At 38.8% G+C, this 16885-nt stretch overlaps 1 protein-coding gene across 3 annotated transcripts in view; it reads right to left on the reverse strand.

The window, feature by feature from the left end:
• Positions 1 to 3496: 3496 nt before the first annotated feature.
• kalrnb (kalirin RhoGEF kinase b) overlaps positions 3497 to 16885 on the reverse strand; it is a 159914-nt gene continuing 146525 nt past the window's right edge. For all 3 annotated transcript variants that reach the window (XM_062997761.1, XM_062997762.1, XM_062997763.1), the window contains 10 exons: positions 15951 to 16054; positions 15071 to 15140; positions 14901 to 14987; positions 11718 to 11810; positions 9374 to 9424; positions 9210 to 9287; positions 8748 to 8933; positions 7228 to 7399; positions 6945 to 7114; positions 3497 to 4752 (listed from right to left, as the gene is read on the reverse strand). In XM_062997761.1, coding sequence (XP_062853831.1) covers positions 4534 to 4752; positions 6945 to 7114; positions 7228 to 7399; positions 8748 to 8933; positions 9210 to 9287; positions 9374 to 9424; positions 11718 to 11810; positions 14901 to 14987; positions 15071 to 15140; positions 15951 to 16054 — 1230 coding nt within the window. In that variant the 3' untranslated portion in view covers positions 3497 to 4533. The remainder of the gene's footprint in view (positions 4753 to 6944; positions 7115 to 7227; positions 7400 to 8747; positions 8934 to 9209; positions 9288 to 9373; positions 9425 to 11717; positions 11811 to 14900; positions 14988 to 15070; positions 15141 to 15950; positions 16055 to 16885) is intronic.

Here is a 16885-nt window from a genome sequence, read left to right on the forward strand (position 1 = left end):
ACGTTTTTGGCACGACGCGAAGCGGAGTGCCCAAAACTTCTTTCCCCGTGCTAAAATCAGAGCAGTAATGCACGGTCTCGAGTGGCTTATTGCTTTTATAAAACGCCGGTCAACATAAAATATAATAAATACAACAATGTTTAATTCATAAATGTATTTATTGTGTATAAACTTACAATAAAGCATTCTTCCGCGTTGCAAGTTAGTCCGATTAACAGTGTTGCTAGGCAACATGAGGGCGAAAATAACATTAAGTTTTTCTATTAAGTGGCGTATTAATATGGAATGATGTGAGGTGGTCCTAGGTGTGCGTTTATCGGGGATTTTACAACGGCTCCGAACGCGGCTCAGCCAATCAGATTTTAGGACCAGAACTATTCGTTTTATAATGATAATTTTAATGCTAATTTTCAAACATAATTTTACTGGTAAAATCATGAGCAACTTTATTTTGATGTACTCTTGTGAAAAAAGGGACATAAAAATCTTGTTAAAATTGATATTAGAATGCTATGGCTAAAAGGCACAGTGGTTTTTATATACACCGGTCAGCCATAACATTAAAACCACCTCCTTGTTTCTACACTCACTGTCCATTTTATCAGCTCCACTTATATACATATAGAAGCACTTTGTAGTTCTACAATTACTGACTGTAGTCCATCTGTTTCTCTACATACTTTGTTAGCCCTCTTTCACCCTGTTCTTCAATGGTCAGGACTCTCCCAGGACCACCACAGAGCAGGTATTAGTTGGGTGGTGGGTCATTCTCAGCACTGCAGTGACACTGACATGGTGGTGGTGTGTTAGTGTGTGTTGTGCTGGTATGAGTGAATCAGACACAGCAATGCTGATGGAGTTTTTAAACACCTCACTGTCCCTGCTGGACTGAGAATAGTCCACCAACCAAAAATGTCCAGCCAACAGCGCCCTGTGGGCAGCGTCCTGTGACCATTGATGAAGGTCTAGAAGATGACCAACTCAAACAGTAGCAATAGATGAGCAATCTTCTCTGACTTTACATCTACAAGGTGGACCAACTAGGTAGAAGTGTCTAATAGAGTGGACAGTGAGTGTACGCGGTATTTAAAAACTCCAGCAGCGCTGCTGTGTCTGATCCACTCATACCAGCACAACACACACTAACACACCACCACCATGTCAGTGTCACTGCAGTGCTGAGAATGATCCACCACCTAAATAATACCTGCTCTGTGGTGGTCCTGTGGGAGTCCTGACCATTGAGGAACAGAGTAAAATCAGGTTAAATAAGTGTGTAGAGAAATAGATGGACTACAGTCAGTAATTGTAGAGCTACAAAGTGCTCCTATATGGTAAGTGGAGCTGATAAAATGGACAGTGAGTGTAGAAACCAGGAGGAGGTTTTAATGTTATGGCTGATCAGTGTATATAAGCTTAATTGTATATATAATTAGGATCTGGGTATCTATGGACAGCTTTAGAAATGTCGACATCTTTATCTTTGTTAAAGTTGTGTAATAAGGGTCATAAAATAAATGCCTACAATTTGTATAAATAAAATGTCATTAAAGCATGTTATAAATCTTATTAATAAATGAGAATATTTTAAAGTTCACATTCTTCTCAGTCAGTAGTTGCCTGTAACTTGGACAAAAGTAGAGATGACAGATTAATAAGACAAAAGTATCCTGACCTTTATAAATTAAGCAATGGTAATAAAAAAGCATGATATAAATCATATGCTTTTAACTTAGAAAAGACTCTTTTATGTGTCAGCACAACTGTGCTCCTGTGTCCAAAGCAGTTGTATAAAGACATGGATTGTGTTGCTGAGAAACTTCAGTGGCTTGCACATGACCTGACCTCAATCACACTGATCACTGTTGGAATGAACTGGAAGACCACCTTCAAGCCAAGCCGATTTTGGAATGTGATGTCCAAAAAGCTCATGGTCAGGTGTCCTCATATTTTTGGCCATATAGTGTATATCAAACACTATTTATCATGCACGCCTGTCCCATCATGTATGACCCCCTCAAGGGCTGCAGGCTTCTCCAACACTTGTGAAACTGCCAGCCGCTGCTTTATACCAGCCAGCAGGGGATACATACAGAAAGCCTTACAGAGGATGATGTCACATCCAGAAGTTATTCCACATCCACATCCAGGCTTCTCTGAAACTTTGCATGAAGCTGTATGCGGGATTTGCTTTAAATTGAAGCTCTTGACATAGACTTGAATGAAACCCTCCATGTTCAAAACATAGTCCAAACAAATACTGTGGTCATCTTTGTGACAATAAGATAGTTGTTAAATGCCCTGAAAATATAAGATGGCATCTATTCCAGACAGAGATGTTCACAAGTCAAAATACGAGTCCGAGTCAAGTCACGAGTCTTTAGGCTAGAGTCTGAGTCAAGTCACGAGTCTTTAGGCTAGAGTCTGAGTCAAGTCACGAGTCTGTAGGCTAGAGTCTGAGTCAAGTCACGAGTCAATATAATATACACAAAACATATATTGGAAATGTAGCGACTGTATTTAGCCGTTTTACTTCGTGCCTTTACTATCCTAGGTACCAGCTAAAAGCTTAAACTGATGTTTTGTTTTCATTGCAAATTACTGCACAGTGGCCAAAATCCAAAACACAGCAAAAAATCCATAACCCCTGCTTACCTTAGCTTATGTTCTTCCAGATGCTATTAAATTTATAACCGTGTTTGTCCCATTAGGAATAGAATCCGTTATTTTGTAAATGTGCTTATAATTAAAAACCTCCAAACTTTTCCCGGTTGTGAAGTAAAACACGAACTCGTTAGAAAGCCAATCAAGCATTTCATTGACAATCATCTGTGTGACACTGCAAACTAAATAAATGCAAATAACAGCATTTCTTACTAAAAATTTATATCAGAAGGTCTGATTGGTTCAGAAAGTGTTTTTTTCAATCATTAGCACCAATTCTGTAGGAGCGTTCCATTCACATTATCTGTTACTGTGAAGTGCACTATGTAGGGTATTCCACCATTTTAAAGGAGATTCGAATTCAAAGTAGGGAGTAGGGAGCGACGCTTCATCACTACGTCGGAAGCTGGCTGGAACATTTCCCCATTGCGTGCGCTGCGGGTTAAGACGGCTGGAGCGTTATTAGAGACCAGAAAATGACGCGATCAGAATGGTGTCGGATTATATATATATAATTGTCACACGTAACTAATGTTGCTGACTTTTGACGAGTCGAGTCCGAGTCATTTGAAACAAGTCCGAGTCGAGTCTGAAGTCGCTGTGTGTCCCCATCTCTGATTCCAGACAGTGAGCTTGTGACCTCTGTTCTTTTTTGCTGCTTCTGTTTGTCAGGACTTTATATAGCATAACTATTGAGAATGTTTTTTGTATTTGAGAAAAAAAAAAAGATTATTTTTCAGACTGACCCAGTGTTCGGTCTATTATAGCTCCTAACTGGCAATCAGCATATAGTCGACACTTCCACTATGAATAACAAACAGCTTGACATGTCCAAAATTAACAGCTTTATTATGAACCACATTCCAGAGATTAATAAATGAAAGACCTGCTGGATTGTTTTTTTTTCTTTGTAGTTCAGCAGGAAGCTGTAACCATGAGACCCAGAACTGCCCCAGCAGGTACTGACAATTATAAAGATCTTCCATCTACAACACCAACTGTAATGAACTGATTTCAGTAAACATTTTGGCCAGGTATGATCCGGATGATTCTCTCATACTAAATCTGAGGATGCTGAATGTAAAAATAACTGTTCAGGTTGAGGAGGCAGAGTGAGCCACCGGTGTTTATCCGATCCTTTAGGCTAAACAGCTAAGATTTCCTCTGGTATGTTTCTATCATGGCAAAAATATTATGTACAACTTTAAAATGATACAGAATAATACATTTAAAATTCTTAGTTACATTAAAGGTACAACAATGAGCTTTGTGACCAGATGATATTGCACAACTTGGCATCTTTGCAGTAAAAGTGCAGAATGGTTTCCTACAGAAGAGTTTCAGGGATGGTTCAGGATAGCTGCAAATAATACAGAGGACTGTTTTTTTTTTAAAAAAATGATTCAAAAAATAAAAACAGTGTGCAAATGAGTTGGCATAGACAGAACCAAAGCGCTCTGTTTGAGAAGAACATTACATTCCAGAGCGATGAAAAACGGCGATGAAAAACAGCAAAACACGAACATTCAGAAACATTCACACTCAATGCACTAACACTTTCACTTCCTCTCTATACAACACATTTATTATTAATATAACTTATATTTTCTTTTTTCTGTTTGTTTTAACTCGCATCGACGGTAGGAAGTGACGTCACATCCAAGTCTAACGTGCATTTCCAGTTAAGAACTGTACTGTAGTAGGAGGCGGGACTGACTGATGGAGTTGACCAGTAAAACTCATTGAGGTTGACTGGTATGTATTGAGTGCTTTCCTGGTATAGTATCCACTGTTTGAAACTGTAAGCTAAATGCTGATTGGTTAAGCACCGAGGTTGTTATTGATGGTGTTGTGGGAGGGGTCGTGGTTTTACCGGGTCGAGGATAGCACGTGACCCGGCACCCAGCCCTCTGCAGCAGGCGATTGGCTGTTGGCTGGTCGGTACACCAGACACATGTTCTGCTGATTGGTGGCCAGGATCTGCACCTTCTCACCCACCACCACACAGATCTCATCCTCCTTTACTGCGTTGTAATCCTGGGTCACTAACACTAACATCAGGCCGTTACAGTCCGCCTCATCCAGCTCCTGCACAAACACACCCCAAAATCACCTGTTATTCAGAGTTTTTAATTTCAAAAATACAATTATTCATTATTATTTTGGACTCATTATGAGAAAAATCAATTGCTTGGAAAATACAATTATGCTTGGAAGAACTGAATGTACAAGCAGCAATTATATCGACTTGACAGCACTGCCCGTTTCTGTGCTTATTCTTAAGGGGAGGAGTTTTACACCGTAGAATTGAAGATAATGGTGCAGTTAATTGTTTTCTCTTTATTTGTGTAACAGTTGCTCCTGCTTTCCAGGGTCATCCTGCAACTCTTTGAGAGTCTGCTGGCCTTTTTCTTGCCCTACTTTACATGGGAGAGCTTGTGTGATGCCCCAGTCTGAGGATGATTTGTTGTTCTGTGTTAAACAGTGGTACCTTAGTGGCTACGGTTCTGGACTGTTGATTAGAGGGTCCTGGTTCGAGCCCCATCACTTCCAAGTTGCCACTGTTGGGCCCCCATTCATAAACATATCTACATTTGTATACATATTTTGAAATGACTGATTAAGATAGGACTGCCTTTGACCTACCTCTCACATGCTAACCAGCAAGGCTAGCTAAGCCTTGACACGTTTAAAAATAAAATGTAGCAAAGCAGCTCTTACATTCTACTTTGCCATGACAGGCTGACATATTGAGGCCCAGAAAGCAGGTTATGCCAGAATCAAGATTCAGATGCCTTATAAAAAAAGAACAGAAAAAGAGACTGCAGCCTAAAGTGAGGACAGGTGGTAAACTAGGACACTTGTCCAACTGAGAAGAACAGTCCATTTATCTTCTGAAACACCATATGGGTTTGAAAAGCAGTGTGAATTAAATTCAGAAGACCACCAGGTATTATTTAACCCACTGCTGTAGCACATCACTAACTCTAGAGTCAAGATGATGAAATCAAAAAGCTTTTTTTTTTTAAGTAAGTAAATCCATGATGTCACAATGATGTATTCCTAGATAATAGAAATATTGTATTACATTATATACTATATAAATTTTATATTATTTAATTATGTCTGTTGGCTTACAGTAACACTGCCAAAGTATGACATTGTATCAATCAAAATAAAATAAATAAAATAATCAAACTTTGTCAAAAATATAACATATATATAATAAGTTGAGGCTGGGAGTCTAAAGTACAGAGATAAGCAACTTGTCTGTCATTAAGCTGGCCTTAAGCTGTTGTAAGCAGATAAGAACCAACAGTTAGCACAGAATAGAGGTTCCACAGTACAACACCCAATGTGATAGGGAAGGCCATAGTATCTGTTCCTTGTTCTTCAGCTGTTCCACTGCTGTAAGAACCCACGATCGTGCCAATAAATTCTTCCAATCCAGTCAACTGTAATCTTTGTTTTCCTTTATCATTTCCTTATTTTTCCATGACATTGGATATTTGGTAATGTGTTGCCCTACCAACGTTCTTTATTTTATATAAAATGTTGTATAATATGTTAATATGTTAATGTTTTAGCAGGCACCTTTTATTCAAAGCAATTTACAATTGTGACCAAATGTATGCAAATATGGGTTAAAAGCCTCGCTCAGGGGCCCAACTGTGACAACCTGGCAGGATTATAGCTTAAACCAGCAGCATTTGATTACTAGTCCAGTACCCTAATTGCTTAGCCACCACTGCCTTTAAAAAAAATAGCTACACTGTTTATTAAACATATATATTGTATTGAATACAATTATATTGGTAAAATATATTTAAATATTAGCAACAACAGGCGCTCGGGTAGCGCAGCGATAAATTACACTAGCCCACTACTGCTGGGCTGGTCAATCAGAACAGTGATGCTGAGGTGCAGTGCAAGATCAAACCATAAAGAGAAACCACTTTGTCTATGGTGAGATTCAGCCTGGAATAATTAAAAGAATGATATTTTGAAAGTCCTTGTTTTTAATTGGCCATTAGGTGCATATTAGTTCCTCATTAAGGAATTCTGTCAAAAATTGTATTATGGTTCCAAATCAACTGGCCTCATTAAACCATATTTGAGTGTAATCATCTTACTGAGCATAACGATTAATACTAGCCCTGCATTCACATCGTTTGGACGGTCCTTTTATAAGGAAATATCAGACCTAGCAGACCTAGTATGTCAAGGTGCTCTTCCCATCTGCCTAATTCCTTAGTTCCTTATTTTATTTTTTTACTGACCTCCTCCTGTTGCTTGCTCGGCTTGTGGGCAGGGCTGCTGTTGGAGGAAGAGGAAGTGGGTTTGAGTGGGGTGCAGGGTTGTGAGGAAGAGGAGCGACTACTGCCAGACGTTTGGCGGGTCAGAGAGCTGGTGGACTCCCTCTTTTGGTACTCCTGTGGGTTTTGCAGAGCTAGGAGGAATTAAACAGGAGAAATGAAATCTTGAAAGTATTAAGCAATAAAATAAATGTTTTTGCACAAATATAAGGGACCCACAAAATGAAGTGGCAATAAGTTTTCTTACCAGTGAGAAAGCTGCTCTGCATGTCCAGCAGTTCCCGTATGCTCCGTACCCACTCCAATTTGATGTCCACGTTAGCAGCCTGTAGTGTTAGCCTTTCGGATGAGCCACGGCACACTAGCATGAACTTACAGGGGTCACCCTCCACATGCTCTTCCATGTTCAGGAAACTCACCTGAGAAGATATGAGCACTGTACTAACAGTATATTGTAGTTATTTGACTTATTAGGTTAGGTTATTGGTTATTTGTTGGTACTTCATGAGATGTGATGCTGAGTGTTGACTCCATTGTGGAGTTCCAGCATCAATTTCAATTTCTAAGACTGAGATTATTATTTTACTCACTTCATAAGACTTTATTATATGCCACTATTGTTTTACTTTTTATATTGAGAAAACATTCTGACCCTTGGGCTGATCAAGGTCACATGTAGACATAAACAAATCAACTGAGACCCGACCCCAGCACAAAACCATTCCCAGTCTAGACTTACGAAATACAGAAAACATTTACTGATCCTCACATTTTAATGTAACATTATGAGGGTAAGAGTGTTTCTTGGCCACATAGCTTTAGCTTTAACCCTTTGATGCACAAGCTAAGCAAACCCCTTCTAATGCACAGCATGGGTAAAAAATGACCCATATTCATCCATTCAAAAATATTTTCATATGCACATTAGTCAGTTATTCATGTATTTGCTGTCTTAGCTAATAAAAGCTATCTATACTAGAATATGTAAACAGCTAGCAAGCAAATAGTATTGGACATATTCAAGATACAAGAGCCTAATCTTTGGTTGTCTTTCAAAAGATCAGTAAATATGTTTTTGACTACAAACACTTACAAATGTCAGTAGTTTCTGTCAAATTCCATAGTAAATACATAAGGGTCATTTTTGACCCATGTTGTGCATTAGAAGGGTAGTGATACAAAAATGATTTTTTATTAAAAAAGTAAAAAATATAAAACTGAAATAAGGATTTGTGATGATCAAAAACAAGTTAATTGAGGAATTCATGGAAGCTTGAATGACAAAATTAATTTATTGCAAAGATGTAGAAAATAAAAACTCAGTTGGGTCACTTTTGACCCAGGTTGTGCATCAAAGGGTTAAAATAAAGCTTAATACTGTTAATATGGTGATAGTGATATAGACAATGAGATAAATATTTGCTAAACCCTAAAATAGAATAGACTAAGCTACCAATACCTAAACAGAATGTTAGACTAAGTACTTTGTTAATGTCGCCTCACAGAAACAAGGCCAAGGTTAATTTCCCTGGGCGTGCAGCCAGGGTCCATTCTGTGTGAAAATTGCATGTTCTCCCTGTGTCTGCGTGGGTTTCCTCCGGGTGCTCCGGTTTCTACCCACTGACCAGCCAGAAATGGTCGCAATTGCAGCAGTAATGCAGCATGTCTGTGTAGGCTCTGTGCAGATTCAAGAGCAGTGGTGGCTGACGTGGTTTACAGCCGTACCACCACAACGCCTATGTTGTAGATATTAATTTTATTTATTACCTTTATGCTTTTCTTGAACTGGTATCCGGGTGTTGAGGAACCTTTGCGAAGAAGCTCACTGAAGATAACAATCTGCTCGAAGAGGAAGACTCTGCGCTCTTTACTGCGAGAAAGAACACCAGAGTCCTGCTCCGTTACGAAAAATGTGTCCTGCTGGAGCAGCTTTCCTTGAGCCGTCAGTTTGCCCTGTACAGATAATATCTGGGTTAACAATTCAACAAGTAAACTGTAAAGCATCTGCTTTTTGTTTAGATCTAAATGAAAAATACTAAAGCTGCTCTTGCAAGCTGCTACTGTAAGTTATACCTTAGCATAAGTAACTCAGGTGTTATAAATGTATTTCTAAACAAAAACATTTTCCAGTAAAATTATTGTTTACCATGGCAAAGATGAACAATAGCTGATGCATTACCGCAATATTGATACCAAATTGTCTAACTGTACAGAACATCAAAAACTCACCTCATACCCCTGTAACCTCCCTAAGTTCATCATATCGTTACATCGTTTGGGCACCATAAACATTAAGTCGACTGCTTTCTGTAGGCAGGAAAATCAAACAGATAAGACCTATGCAACACTTTCAAAAAGCTGATCTGTTCATATAAAACCTACAAGTGTCTTACCTCAATCTCCTGACAGTCCAAGCCTGCCTTAGAACTGTATTTCAAAAAGTCCTGAAAAAAAACAGCAGATCTTTAATATGCTTGTACTTTATTGACAGTGAAGCTTGTTTGCATTTTCCATATAATTTATTAAGGTTTGGGCAATTTTGAGGTCAATGTTTGTTTGTTTGTTTATTAGGATTTTAACGTCATGTTTTACACTTTGGTTACATTGATGACAGGAACGGTAGTTACTCATTACACAAGGTTCATCAGGTCACAAGGTTATATCAAACACATTCATGGACAATTTAGTATCTCCAATTCACCCCACTTGCATGTCTTTGGACTGTGGGAGGAAACCGGAGCACCCGGAGGAAACCCACGCGGACACGGGGAGAACATGCAAACTCCACACAGAAAGGACCCAGACCGCCCCACCTGGGGATCGAACCCAGGACCTTCTTGCTGTGCACCGACAGTGCTACCCACTTAGCCACTGTGCCGCCCTTGAGGTCAATGCTACAGTATATTCAGCTGTGTAGCTAGGAGCAGTTGCCAGGTCTCTTATTGTTCCACCAGACTGAGATTGTAAGCATGTTAAGCACATGCATGGATTGATTTTTTTAACATAAGCTGTGTATGTAATTAGATGAGTTTAGGACATTCTTATATTTCTTTTTTATGAGAATAAGCATGATATTAGGATTGGGTTTATTAGTGCTTGTGTATTGGGCTGCATTTGCTTTTGCAGAGCATCTATACTTCATAGCCGGCAACCCTGTCAGACATTTATATAGAATAGAATAGAATGACTTTATTTGTTATATATACATATACAGTACAACAAAGTTCTGCAAATCATATCAGATGATTTTTTTTCTCTTCATGGCAGATCTAGGATTCGAACTCTCAATCTTTCAATTGATAATCCAAAGCTCTACTTACTAGGCTACCACTGCCCCTAATCTAAAGTACTTTTGCTCAGTCATGCCACTATAAACATTACAGTGGCAAGGTGGCTTGGTGAGCAGCACTGTCGCCTTACAGCAGACCTGGGCCACATCCGGCCCGCGAGACATTACCAACCGGCCCGCATGAGGTTCGTGGCAATTAAAAATTAGATGTAAATAAATGTACATCAAACATGCAATATAACAGGATTGATTTTGACGAGAGCGCTGTGTCTTTAAATATCCGCAAGTTTCGATTTGCGCATGCGCGTGTGTGTGCGAGTGTATCAGCTTCACTGTAATGTGAACAGAACTGAGTGTGATTGACGGTGGAGTTTTTAACAACACATGAACTTCTGAATTGTTTATTTACTGAAGTCAGATGTAACGCTGGTTAAGGATCAGAATTTAGGCTCTAAATCGCTGTTATGGTACTAAACAGAAATACAAGAACATGAACGATGCAGAGCGTCACACCTGAAGCTTCTCTAACTAAACTGCAAAAGCAACAAAGACTGTTTTATAAAGTTTAACACATCCAGAACTGAAGCAGTCAGAACCAGCTCTGTGATTTTTAAAATAATATTAAACAATAACAAAGGACTGAAAAACAAATGAGGTAATTAGACTCAAAACAAAATAGTGTAAAGTTTAAAAACCTGTACATTTTGTTCACATTTGTTTTTGCATTTGTTTGTTTAAATAGTAAAACAATGTTGATGTTTTTACTCTGCATACTTCTAATTTTCTAAATGTAACATCAAAACATTAACAGCTTATTAGAACTGTACAATTCACTGCTTTTCATAAAGAGTGGACAGTTGTAGCTTAGTGGTTAAGGTACTGGACTAGTAATCAGAAGGTTGCTGGTTCAAGCCCCACCACTGCCAGGTTGCTGCTGTTGGGCCCTTGAGCAAGTCCCATAACCCTTAATTGCTCAGACTGTATACTGTCACTGTATTGTAAATTGCTTTGGATAAATGCGTCTGCTAAATGCTGAAAATGTAATGTAAATGTAAATAAAAAGATCAAATTAATATTGAGCAGAATTAAGTTCACCTTATTGGTCCGGCCCTCCACAACAGTCCCAGTTTCTTATGTGGCCCCTTGGAAAATTTAATTGCCCACCCCTGCCTTACAGCAAGGTGGCCCTTGCTTTGATTCCCAGTTGGAGTGGTCCGGATCCTTTCTGTGTGGTGTCTGTGCGGGTTTTCTCCCACAATTCAAAAACATATCAGTTAAGTTAGGTTAATTGGAAATACAAAGTCTCCAGTGATGGTGTTTGACATTGAAATTGAACTGATGAATCATGTGTAATTTGTAACTACCTGTCTTGTCATGAATGTAACCAAAGTGTAAAACATAAAATTATAATAAATAGACCATAAAATATTAATATAATGTATTTTTACCTTTATCAGCAGCTGATATTTGGTGATGCGCTGAACTGGTTTGATTAGGTAATCGCTGATAGACATCCTACAGTTAATCTCCTGTTGGACCTCCTGTATATGCAAAAAAGCAGGAAAAATGTATGAATAAGAACTTTATTTAACTTGACTGATTTTTATTCAGTGCCTCATTACTTTTGTTCATGTTCATCAACTGATTTATTCTGGTCAGGTTTGCAGCGGGTCTTGAATACCCTGGATACGCCCCCAAAGACATAGCCCATCATGTTTGTGTAGACTAGGGCTCGGCAACCCATGACTCGCGTAAAAAAAAAAAAAGTAATTTAAACTCAGGGCTGCATGTTATTGGTTGGATGCTTCCTTAGTTCCTTACAGAGAACTGTTAATTTAGGGTGGAGTAATTTACGCTTGGTAAGGAGCAGTGTTGCCAGATTGCGCGGTTTTCCACCAAATTGGGCAGGTTTTGTTGGAAATTGGCGGGGAAACACGCTTTGGCGGGTGGACAAAATTTGGGCTGGTTTGTAATCATTTTGGCGGCTTAAAATATAAATAAAAAACTATTGCTTTATAATTTAAGTAAATCTAAGTTTTATATGTACGAGAGGTTAAACTTATTTTATTGCTTGCAAGTTTATTCTTATTTACTTGCAAAGGGTAGTGTGTTCTATTATTAATAATGCATTTTAAAAACTTGGTAGGCTACTTCAAAGACATGCAAGCAAAAACATTTTGTCCTTTATAATTTATAATTACTCTTGTTCCTCAGCCTTTGTCCCGTTTTTCGGTTACGGGGTCGGCATTTCCGGCTTCTTCCCGTTAGGTCGCTGGCGGGATTTGGCACAGTTTTTATGCCGGATGCCCTTCCTGACACAACCCTCCCTATTTTATCTGGGCTTGGGACTGGCACTACAATGCACTGGTTTGTGCATCTAGCGGCTAGGTATCTATAGGACAATTCAGTGTTTCCAATTAGCCTGGTGGCATGTTTTTGGACTGTGGGAGGAAACCGGAGCACCCGGAGAAAACCCACGCGGACACGGGGAGAACATGCAAACTCCGCACAGAAAGGACCAGGACCGCCCAACCTGGGGATCGAACCCAGGACCTTCTTGCTGTGAGGCGACAGTGCTACCCACTTAACCACCGTGTTATAATTTATAATTACTGATCTGTACATTTTAAGATATTAATTTGTAGGTCATGGTGGTTTAACTGGTTTTTTTTTTTTTAATGCTGAACATCATCTGCCTATCCTGTGTTGTTTGGGGCGGATTTTCATGCATTTTGGTGGATTTTGAAAAGGTTTTCCGCTGGAAACCACTGTGCAACCTGGCAACCCTGGTAAGGAGCCTAATTAAGGTGTCGGGTGTGAGTCAGCTTCAAGTTACTTAGTGTAATATGACAGCTAAACGCGCTAAAGTGACCGTTCGTTCATTTCAACAAGATTGGACAGATTTGTATGGATTTATTCAACAAAAAGACCGGGCTGTGTGTTGCGAAAGTGTCGTTTGTCGGACAAGTGTGCGCCGCCATACTGAAACAACACAACAAAGTTTGAGAGTGATGGATGATGCAGACAGAACGGAATCAAACGAGCAGTTTTAAGGTACAAATTACAGACAAGTGTTCTTAAATTTAAGCCACGGTACAAATTATGTTCAAGCTTGCAAGTTAAATGATCAGTGTATTGCGAAGCATGGAAAGCCCTTCACTAAAGGAGAATACACCACATGGACAAAAATATTTAGACACCTGACCATGAGCTTGTTTGATATCCCATTTCAAAAACAAATGGTATTAAAAATATATCTATTTTAAGACATCTATGTGATCTTTTCAGCTATAACAGCAGCCAATCTTCTGAAAAGGCTTCTCACAAGACTTTAATCTATGTTTGTGGGAATGTGTGCCCATTCTGTTGAAAGCCCTATGATGGCTGGGCACTAATGTTGGTCAAGAAAGCTCCAATTGATGATTCAGTTCATTCCATAGCTGCTTAGTGGGGCTGAGGTCAGGGCTCTGTGCAGGCCATTGGAGTTAAACCAAGCTACTCTTATTATCTTTATAAACCCTGCTTTGCGCACATGCTGGAAAAGGAAAGGGCCTTCCATAAACTATTGCTGCAAAGTTAGAGACATATTTATTTATTACAACTATTAGCAATTGTTGTGGCTCAAACATTTGAATTCGAGGGGGTATTAGGAGGAGTGTCCCAATTTTGTTGTCCATTTAGTGTACAAGTTTGTGTTAAGTTTGCGAATTAGGATAGCTTAGATTATTGCTAAACATGGAAAGACCTTCACTGACGGAGAATACACCTGACCATGAGCTTGATGGACATCCCATTATGAAAACAAATGATATTAAAATATCTATTTTAAGACATCTATGTAATCTTTTCAGCTATAACAGCAGCCAATCTTCTGAGAAGGCTTCTCACAAGACTCACAAGAATTATGTCTGTGGGAATTTGTGTCCATTATGTCGAAAGCATTAAGTTAACATAAGATTCCTATATTGACCCCCATGTGTGAAATTCCAGAAAAGTCAGGCTGGGCACTGATTTTGGTCAAGAAAGCCTATACTGATTTTTCAGTTCATTCCAGAGCTGCTCTGTGCAGGCCATTGTGGTTAAACTAAGCTTTTCTTCTGGTCTTTATATACTGTACTTTGCTTTGTGCACAGGGGCACAGTCATGCTGGAACAGGAAAGGGCCTTCCTTACACTATTGTTGCAAAGTTAGAAGCATAAAATCAATAATTGATTTATTACACCTATTAACAATTGTTGTGGCTGAAACACATACATTTAGAGGGGGATTGGAAGGGGTGTCCCAGTTCTGTTGTCCATAAAGTGTACATGTTGTCTATGTAGGGTACAAGTTTGTTTTATATGACTTTGTTGTATTGGGTGGCTTTTTTTTTAATTTTTTTATAAATTGGTAATTTTTAAGCTCAGCAGCTAAAATTAGCAAAGAGATTTAAACCCAATCACAACTTCCATCACTTTTATTTGAAATCCTTCATGCACTGCGATCCATTTTACAAAGTTCAATATTTGTTATAATTTTATTCAACATTTAGTAGCTTTAGAATAGGAGTGTGTTCAAATTAAATGTTAAAGCATTTCTGCCTAACATTAAACAACAATGGAGAACAGTAGTAACGAGTGTTTAGAACTTACCTCAAAGTATGAATCGTATTCAGCCACTATGAATTCAGAGCGAGGTTTGTTCTGACAGTAAATCACATACATGTGCAGTCGCCTTTCCTGTAATGAAATATAAACAGTATACAATTATTATTTTCCACTTGTATACACACATGCATGTGTATTTTAAAGAGCACACTTACATGTTTAATGAAAAGCTCAGCCAGTTTGTCATGGTCTTGCAAGCATTTCTCCAGTTCACCCATGAAAAACCTTGAATAGACACAAACAAATAAAAAATGATACAAAAATTCTTTCACTGATTATTATTTCTATATTAGCAAATGTGATTATGGCCTTGGGTGGTGTAGCGGTCTATTGCACTTGCCCACCATTGCCAAGACCCGGGTTCATTTCTCACCAGTGCTTGGCTATGTCTGAGAGAGGTGGTCGAGGCCCTTGCTGGAATGGCACCCTGTCCAGGTTATTTCTGCCTTGTACCTTTTGTTACTTATCACATAAATCTGATGGTTGTACTTATTCATTTACCACCGCATCTCTTGGTCAGGGTTGAGGTGGGTCAGATTTTCCCGAAATCACTGTGTGCGATACAACACCACACCCTGGACAGAACACCAATCCATCGCGGGCCTCCGTCCGTCTGAATTTAGATGCCCAACTGCCACCTGATAGCACCACTGGGGATTTGAAACCTGGATCCCAGCAGTAGTCGGCTTGCGTTATTTACCATGGTGCCACCCGAAAGACAGATTGTACTTGTAATTCCATTATCCTGTTTTTTCATTTGCAAAGACTTTCAAAACACATTTTAAAGATAAGAGTGAAAAGGTCATGAAAATGTATTTGTAGTCATGTGAATTAATTTTACAATTATACAAAATGCCCTACTAAAAAAAATAACTTGTTTTTTTTACTATCCACCAAGTGGGCAGGTATGATCTCCAGTTCAAAATATGTCACATTAACACTCAGTTTGTACTAAAATAATATTATTGTTAATAAACAAAAAAGCTTTTTTTTTTTTAACAAACAGTACAAAGATTACATTTCAACATGACTTACTCTTTGTGCCAGTCATAAATTTGAAAAATGTTTCCAAAGACGATCTTGTCTTTTCCCGTCATGTCTTCTGGAACTCCTTTCTCTGCGATCCTTTTCATAAAACCCTAAAGAAAGGAGATAAATAATGCCCCAATGCAATATTTTTATTTATCAAGAACAGCTTTACTATGTTCTCTTTCTCCTCCAAGTTGTCTGTTTAGGAAGCTTGTTTATTGTATATACATGGTATTTCCACTCACTGGCCATTTTATCAAATCTGCATACTGTAAGGATTCGAGTCTAGCTTATTACTTGTTCATTGTCTGTTTTACCACCTATTTATTTTAGTCAGGGTCGCGGTGTGTCTGGTTCTTTGAGCGAAAAACAGGAAACACCTTGGACAGGTCGCCAGTCCATCACATAGTCGATAGTTTTTATAATTAAAGTCTCAGACTAGGAAAGTTCTACAGATCGCATTTGGGCACCAGGGGGCGCCAGGTTTTAAGTCATAAGAAACTTGCAAGGTGTCATGTATGCAGTCATGGAGCAAGCATCCGAATCTCTGTTAAACACGGAATAAACGCTCTCCATCGGGGGTTTGTGGGAGTAGAAGCTTTTGGCTTGGTTTAACATTATGAAGGCCAAAATAACAGGACAGTGATGAAACCTTCTGGTACAGTCAAACTTAAGAGCATAAACCGGTTTCGTATCTTTCTGGGTGGTCTAAAATCCAGACAACAAAGGTTTTACCAAATGAAACAAGTCTAGCAATATTGTCTGGTCTATAAATTAAAGTAAACGATGATCAAAACTTCCTACGCAGATAGCAAAACTAATCAGCTTCAGCCATAAATTGATTAGATCATTGTTTGTGTGCTTGAACTCCTGAACTCTGGATGTTAGGGCAAGTGCTTTAACAATCATACATTTAAAAAGCATTTTTGCATAAAAGACAG

Source organism: Trichomycterus rosablanca, chromosome 6 (assembly GCF_030014385.1).
Source record: "Trichomycterus rosablanca isolate fTriRos1 chromosome 6, fTriRos1.hap1, whole genome shotgun sequence".
NCBI lineage: Eukaryota > Metazoa > Chordata > Actinopteri > Siluriformes > Trichomycteridae > Trichomycterus > Trichomycterus rosablanca.